This window comes from Apis cerana, linkage group LG2 (genome assembly GCF_029169275.1).
Source record: "Apis cerana isolate GH-2021 linkage group LG2, AcerK_1.0, whole genome shotgun sequence".
In the NCBI taxonomy this organism is placed as follows: Eukaryota; Metazoa; Arthropoda; class Insecta; order Hymenoptera; family Apidae; genus Apis; species Apis cerana.
In genome coordinates, this window is record NC_083853.1 from 6,525,186 (window position 1) to 6,533,038 (window position 7,853).

The 7,853-nt window shown below is 34.6% G+C and overlaps 1 protein-coding gene across 1 annotated transcript in view; it reads left to right on the top strand.

Annotated features, from left to right (window-relative positions):
- Positions 1–7,259, top strand: part of LOC107996907 (DNA-binding protein D-ETS-4) — a 68,008-nt gene extending 60,749 nt beyond the window's left edge. Inside the window, exons 7-8 of the mRNA XM_017055233.3 lie at positions 857–1,052; positions 2,501–7,259. Of these exons, the coding sequence (XP_016910722.2) occupies positions 857–1,052; positions 2,501–2,856 (552 nt within the window). The 3' untranslated portion in view covers positions 2,857–7,259. The remainder of the gene's footprint in view (positions 1–856; positions 1,053–2,500) is intronic.
- Positions 7,260–7,853: the final 594 nt, after the last annotated feature.

A 7,853-nucleotide genomic window follows, 5' to 3' on the forward strand; every position in this document is an offset into this window, starting at 1 on the left:
CAACGTGTTTTTAAATTATATTCACGAAGAAAGAAGTTTTTCTTTTGACGTAGTAGAATTAGCGGTGTTAATAAACGTTATTAAAGAAGTAAGGAAAATATTTCAAATTTTACGCCACAATAATTCCAGTCTACACTAATTAACGCATTAACTCATTCTCCAAAAGAACGTCATTCCTTTCTTCTTGTACGTCCATCATCTATCAATTACAATTATTCTTGCTGGATCGTTTTAATTACTCCCCGCTGTCTGTTAAAAGTCGATTCAATCGAGGATTTACAGTTATCATCGTAGCTCAGATATTCCAATTCTTTTTATAAAACTTTTGTCGACCGACTTCAATTTGCATTTATTTTCATCCATCAGCTACTCTACCCAGTGCGGCGAAACTTAATTGTTTTACATTACCACAGAATTCTTGCAAGTCGTTATTAATCCCCGACTATGATAAATTTTCCTGGCTCTCTCTCTCTCTCTTTTTCTTTCTTTCTCTATCTTTCCTTTCTCCGCCGAATGGCAACCGCTAAAAGTACCGAACACATTCTTGAAAGTTCTTAACGTACACCGAGAGACAGGTATTCATGCAAATGGGCTCCATATGGAGTCATTAGAGATAACGCGATTTTTTTTTCTTTCTTTTTTCTTTTTCTTTTTTAGAATACCAGAGAAAACGATTCTCGTGATTGAATCGAAACATGGTAAATAGCATTTTGAATTGAAAATTGTTGGATGAGTAATAATTGTGCGAACAAATTCATCGTTTTGATATCTCTTCTAGAGATATTTTTCGTGTCGAATATTCTTCTGCGTAAAAATTGGAAGAATAAAGGGAATATTCGGTTTTCTTCTGTTTCAGTGTGGAAGCATTCTTCACGCACAATTGGAAATTTGGAAGGCAGCAGTCGAAGAATCTCCGCGTAACACATTGGCAGCTTCGTGGGGTCCTGCTGTTGTTCAAACTCCTAACAATAACAATAATGCATCGTCGACTATTGCGAATGCGGCTCCAGCCAGTGTCACGGGCTCTACTTGCAGCGTAGATTTTTCTGATGGTAAGTCAATTTGTTATTATGATTTTATAATTTCCTTTAATTATATTTATATTCAATTTCTTTTCGATCAATTTTCTTTATTTTTCGAATACAAATACAAAGACAAGTAGATCATCAAAATACAAATTTCAAAGAATATCACGTGAAGAAATTGAATCTTAATATATTTTATAGATAAAATTTTAATTATAATATATTTAGAGCCTCTTTTAAATTCAATAATTAACGTAAGCATAAATTAATTATTGAATGTTGTAAAAAATATCATTATTTCTAATTATTAAATTTTATATAGTAATTATATATTACGTCATACATCGCATATTAAATACACGCTAATACCACAGAAATACTAATTAAATCACCATCACAGTAACATTGGCATTGCTGTGGCTAATAAATTATCCTGCATTATAATAACCCATATTAAAAACAGTTAGAATTCAAAATAAACATCAATATGATAATTTTAAATGGTTTCTCCACGCTGACTAAACACACTAACTACCACAACAAGTTTTGCACGCTTATTATCCATATCATAAGAATCGATCAGGAATCGTCATCGTTTCTGATTATCACTGTTACTCGTACAATTGCGATTAATCGACACCGCAAAATGATAAACCACAGAAAGAGCTATAATTATACATAAATATTAATATGTTGACCACAATACCCTCATGTCCCATATACCGATCAAACATTGTAGCTTTCTAGCTGTTGGTACGAATCTAATAATTGCATCTGCTTTCGCAATCCATCAAGAAATTTATATTGCACGATTATTAAAACATTTATACAAATTTTTTATCCCAGTTATTGTTGTTCTGAAAACATGTACAGTATACAGTGTCTAGAATAATTATAATAAGGATATGCTTATCAAACAACTAATAAGAATTCTGTAATATAGTTCTACTAATAAATGAATAAACATTGAAAATAAGGAATTACAATTTCACCAGAGGCAACAATCGACTATCCAACAATCAATTAACATTAAAAGTCAAAGCTTACGCGTAAATCATCGAACAGCGCATCAATCAACAATCAGAATTACAATACTTTCAATCTTCATAACAGAATCTATCCAACAATCAATTAACATTAAAAGTTAAAGCTTCCACGAACTAAAATTACAATACTTTCAATATTCACAAGAACTTATTACCAACATTAAAAGCTTCCACGTGAATCATCGAACAATCCATCAATCAGCAACTAACAAAAATATTCCCAATCTTCGCAAGAATCTAACGTTCAATCAACATTAAAATGGATGTGAATCATGAAACACACACACACATATACAGCACACCAAAATCAGCAATCAATTTCCTCAAAGAACACTACCACCACTTCGACTCCTCCCCCGAAGTGCAACAACTGGAGATTCTGGACCACTGACAAAACGGAGGCGTATCGGCTGGTTTCTTTTCTTCCAGATGAGGACGAGGATTGCGGCTCGTCGCAAGCTGGAACCGGCGGAGGCGGGGGCGGTGGTGGTAAAATGCGTAACGGCGGCTCGCACATCCACCTCTGGCAGTTCCTGAAGGAGCTGCTTCAGAGCCCGGGCGTCCACGGTTCCTGTATACGCTGGCTGGACCGTGGCAAGGGTGTGTTCAAGATCGAGGACTCGGTCCGCGTGGCCAGGCTGTGGGGCAAACGAAAGAATCGGCCGGCAATGAACTACGACAAGCTGAGCCGTAGCATCAGGCAATATTACAAGAAAGGGATCATGAAGAAGACGGAGCGTAGCCAGAGGCTGGTCTATCAGTTCTGCCATCCTTACTGCCTGTAAATTACCCGGGTCCCGTTAAGCCTTTGCTCTCGTGCGAAGGATGTCGAAGGTGTTACCTCTAAGGGGGAAGAGAAAAAAAAAAAAGAAATATTTATCGACGATGAAAAGCATAAAATCGAGCGGAAATCGAGTCTCTTTCGATCGTGTGATTTATATTATTCGATTATTTATTGCGAACCGCGTTCGAGGTAACATCGATGGATGTCCTCGCCGATATTGCGTATATCTTTTCTTTTTTTTTTTTTAAACGCTCGTCGTGATTCTCTCGTGATTCGTGATACACGATCGAAGATCGTGAGCTCGTCGCGAGGTACGCAGGTCGGTGATAAGATTGTCGTAAACCGTTGTATCGGCTCGATCGCTGGGTGGTTTATCGAGCATCGAGTGCAAAGGGTTAACACTTTTTCCTCCCAGATTCAAGGTCGTCCAGGTTGATCACCTTGAGGCTGGTGCACGTTTTCGAAAAGGAGTTGCGATGAAAGGCTTCCGACTCTTTCTGCGTGCAATTTTTTTTTTTTCTCGCACAGAGAATACGTGCTGGTGTGCTTGCCTGTCCCACTCTTCTGTGTTGCGTGTTGTTGCGTGTCCCTTCGTTGTGTGGCTGATTGATGATATCGAAGAGAGGTGAAAAATCGGAAAAAAAAACAAAAAAAAACGCGAAGAATCAGTATGGAGGTCAGAAGATTAAAAAAAAAAAAAGAAGAAAAATGAAAAAAAATAACGATCCACCATGTCCAGTGTATTATCCCATGAAAGGATGATACATAGTCGCGACACAGGTGGGTACCACTAAGTACGCCCGTTTTGGGCGAATCCCGAATCCCCTCTCTCCTTCCTCCCCAATTTTCTTCCCTGTCCCTCATCTTTTACACGCCTTTTTTCACTAATTTCTATCCCGATAAACTATTTCTTGTTGTTGTAACATAAACGATTACCCGGTAAAAATTAAGTGACTCCTCCACGTTTCGTAATCCACGATTCATCCCCGATTATCATTGTGCATGTTGGGACGTTTGTCCGGTCGATTTTCGCGTCTTTCGATCGCCACGCTTTATTTCGTTTTTCTCAATTAAAGAGTTTCTTTTTTTTTTTATACGAACGAAGATTGATTTTTCTCTTCCTTTTTTTTTTTTTTTTTAATGGAAAATAATCGTGCGTCAACGTATAGGCACCGGTTAACCACCACCACCATAAAGTATATTATGGCACGTACTAACACTTAATATTCTACTAACGTAATGATAACGATATGAGTACGATAATGCTGTTAGTATTATTACTATATTTCCCCATGATATCAGTAATATTACTGCAATGTTGTTAACGATCCACTAACCGTAATGTTATAAAGCGTTTTAACGTGCTAGTGTCGGTATTAAATCGGTATTATATACCGTTGTACTGTCATCAGCGCGTTATCGATGCACGTGAACGTGTCATTACGTTTACACGCGATATATGTATATATATATATGTATATTTATATGTATATATATATATACTTTTTTTTGTTTTTTCTCTTTTCGAAGCGACGATCGAAAGATGGAACGATCGACGCGCTCGAGATCTCGTTTGGAGGTACGTCCTGCGAGTTTCGAGCGTGCAAACGTTATGGTACCGACGTTATTGTTGTTCGAGGACGGAATAACAACGAGGAAGAAGCGAGTCAGCGGAGATTTCGTTGGAGAAAAGGGAAGAAACTACTCTTTCCTCTCTGTTCTCACGATTGCTTACCAGCGCCGGTCGCCAAAGCCTCGAGCTGCATCCGATCCACGGATCCACGATAGATGGACGATCCAGCGCGCGGAACTATTCGTTGCTGCTTGACTCGTCCCGCCATTTTCATCTTTTTTTTTATTTTTTTCCTTTATTTTTCGAAGAAGATCGTGTGGAGAGAATCCGAGAGATCCTTTCGATACTTGAATCCCTTGGTATATATATTTTTATAGAAGTCCAAATGGAAGAAGTTGTAGAGTATAGATAATATATCGTTTGTGTAAGATTCTTGAGAATATTTATTTACTTAGTCAGATTATCTTTGTGTGTATTTATAATTTTTCGTGGATTAATTATTCTAAATTAATTTTATTAATTTTAAATTTTCTCTTTTTAGAAAAAATATTTATGTACTACGTCTGGTGCTATAATATTTATAATATTCATAAAGCAATACTATTTTATATAAAAACAAACTTTACTATTTATATAAAAAGAGAATGATCATCTATTTTATACATATTAGATATTTTTAAAATTATATATACATATATATATATATATCAACAGATAGATATTTTTGATACTAAACGTATACAAGATATTCTTCTAAATAACTTTAGATATTAAAAACCATTTAAAAGTGCCTTCTTTGATATTAATAGATCCGACAATCGTCCGGTGCTCGATTTAAAAATCCCGCCAATCTGATATGCGCCCTTTTGAGGATGCGTACAACATTGCGCGGCGAGCGTAGCGGAAAATTTCGCTCGCGCGGCGTGAAACGATCGACGCACGATCGATTCGTCCTAGGATAAGCGATCAGGCTCTTCCTTTTCTCGATAGGAAAGGCAATAAAGTCTCTTCGAAAAAGGAAAAAAAAGAAAAGAAAGGAAAAAAAAGAGATAAAAAGTTTTAAAAAAAAAGGAAAAAAAAAGGAACGTAAGATAGAAGAATGGCAATCGCGGATGGCTCGAGGCTGGAACATTTACGTGGCTGGTTCTGGTGATTTTGGTCCCATATATCTATGATATATTAAACGTTGTATGTTCCATGAACGATCTAGCATGTAAGTCTCACTTTAGATGATATAAGTATCATGGTGGCTCACGTGAGCCGTCCATTAAGTTACTCGAAGAGATTTCCCTGTATTTTTTCCTCTCCTCCATTCTCTTTTCCTTTTTTTTTCTAACCTTTTCTTCCATACGATGATTTAATGAATTTCATTAATCATCGAGCTAATCACTCGTTAATCTTATTTTTTTTTATTAAGATTTATTTAAACATTCTTTGAAATACTTATGGAATTCGTGACGATCATCGAACTTCGATCGTATTCATCCGTTCTATACTTCTTCTCTATTTTTCTTATTTTTAGGGAAGAATCGTATCGACCACGCTAAAAATTGACAAAATTGGAATAAGAAATATTATACCACGTATAAAAATTATATAAATATATAATAACTAAATATCCATTTTACTATTATTTATAGGTAAAATTTTAATTTTGAAAAAGAATCAATGGAAATCAAAAAGTCAATAAGTATTGCACAATTCTTCTTTGCAGCAATTCTAAAGTTTAAAAAGATCGAAGATCGTGTGAACAAATTCGAATTCCTCTCGATATAACGTTTATTTAATACGATTAATTATTCTATAATTATTTAAGAACCCACTAATAGTGGTCTACTAACATCCCAATCGTTTCGATACTCATTGATATCGGTTGTATATAAAAAAAAAATACTCTCGACGTGTAATCATTTTGTACGTTCATTTTATTATTATTATTATTATTATTATTATTAATTATTATTATTATTATTATTATATTATATTATATTATATTATATTATATTTTTTTTAATAATTATTTATTTAACTGAGTTCTCGTTCGAGTAATCGTATTAATATATTTTATATACGTACGTTACATTGTTAGAAAGTTGTTCTACGTAAGACGTCGAGGTCGTCGTGGCAGTGGCATGCCGTGGGACTGGTTTCAATTTCGCGATTCGGCTCTGTCTCCGTGTAGCATGTTAAATTGAACGATAAAGAAGAAACGAGAGTTAATATTGTTTCGATTTAATACGACGAAAGAAGAAAAAAAAAAATATTTTCTTTTTTTTTTTTGTTTTGCTAAGATCATCGTGTTCACCGAAGGAGAAGGAACTATTTTCCTTCTTTATTGGATGTGCAATTATTGCCAAATATCGGAATCTTGAGAGAATATTCTCGAAATATGTAGATTGTTAAGCCAAAGAACATGACGACGAGCTCGATTATGTTCTCGAAATCGGATAGAAAGGGAAAAAGAGAGAGAGAGAGAGAGGGAGAGAATGAGAGAGAGAGAGTGAGATACGTATCTTCGTTTTAAATTGCGCGCGCTTGCAATTCGAAAATGAAAGCGGGGCTCGTCGAAATGGAGACCCTCGTTCTAGTATAAATAATTACACGGACGGAGCAATTTTTATTCGTATGTACACGAGTATGATATATCATTCATATCGTGAATTTTCCAGGAAGCGTAACATTGAGTTTTAATCGGCTCGAATTACGAGAATTGCAAGTACGATTGAAATTGTAATTATATCCGTTCATAAAAGTTAAAATACTCATCGTCCACGTTTCAATCATCATTTGTTTCAAAATTTCAGTTACCAATAAACTAAAAGCAAAAGCAATATTATAGTTTGTTTTATTTAAGAAATTCTTTTCTTCCAATATCTTTTATCTAAATATTGTCAATACAAATATATTTATACTCTTTATGTGTACATATATTTTTCTTCTTTTCAAAATTTATGATAATTGGGCAATCTTGAAGACTAGAATATTATTCTTCCAATTATTCAAACAATATCTGTATCTGTTTTTTTTAATAAAAACTTCAAATAATTTATGTACTATTCTTCCCTTTAAATTTGCAAAATGTGCCGACAAAGTTTATCTGGAGAAAACCTGCAAATAAAATAAATTTCATATCAAATATAGTAAATTTCAATAAACGACTAGAATTAACATCAAGAATATTCGCCTCTTAACTGAAAACTTATCAACTTTTTCCCCGACCACATTCCTACATTCGATCCCAACAATTTTATAATTTGTCTTAACTTTTCTGAATTTCTGAATAAAAAAACAGGATAAACAGGATAATATTTTAATCACCTCGATATTCCCAATCGTTTCGAGAACACCTATGATCTCTCTTTAAGTATCAAATAAAGAATGTTTCTTCTCTTTAAACAGAGCTTTGCTCAAATTGAAGTATAAGT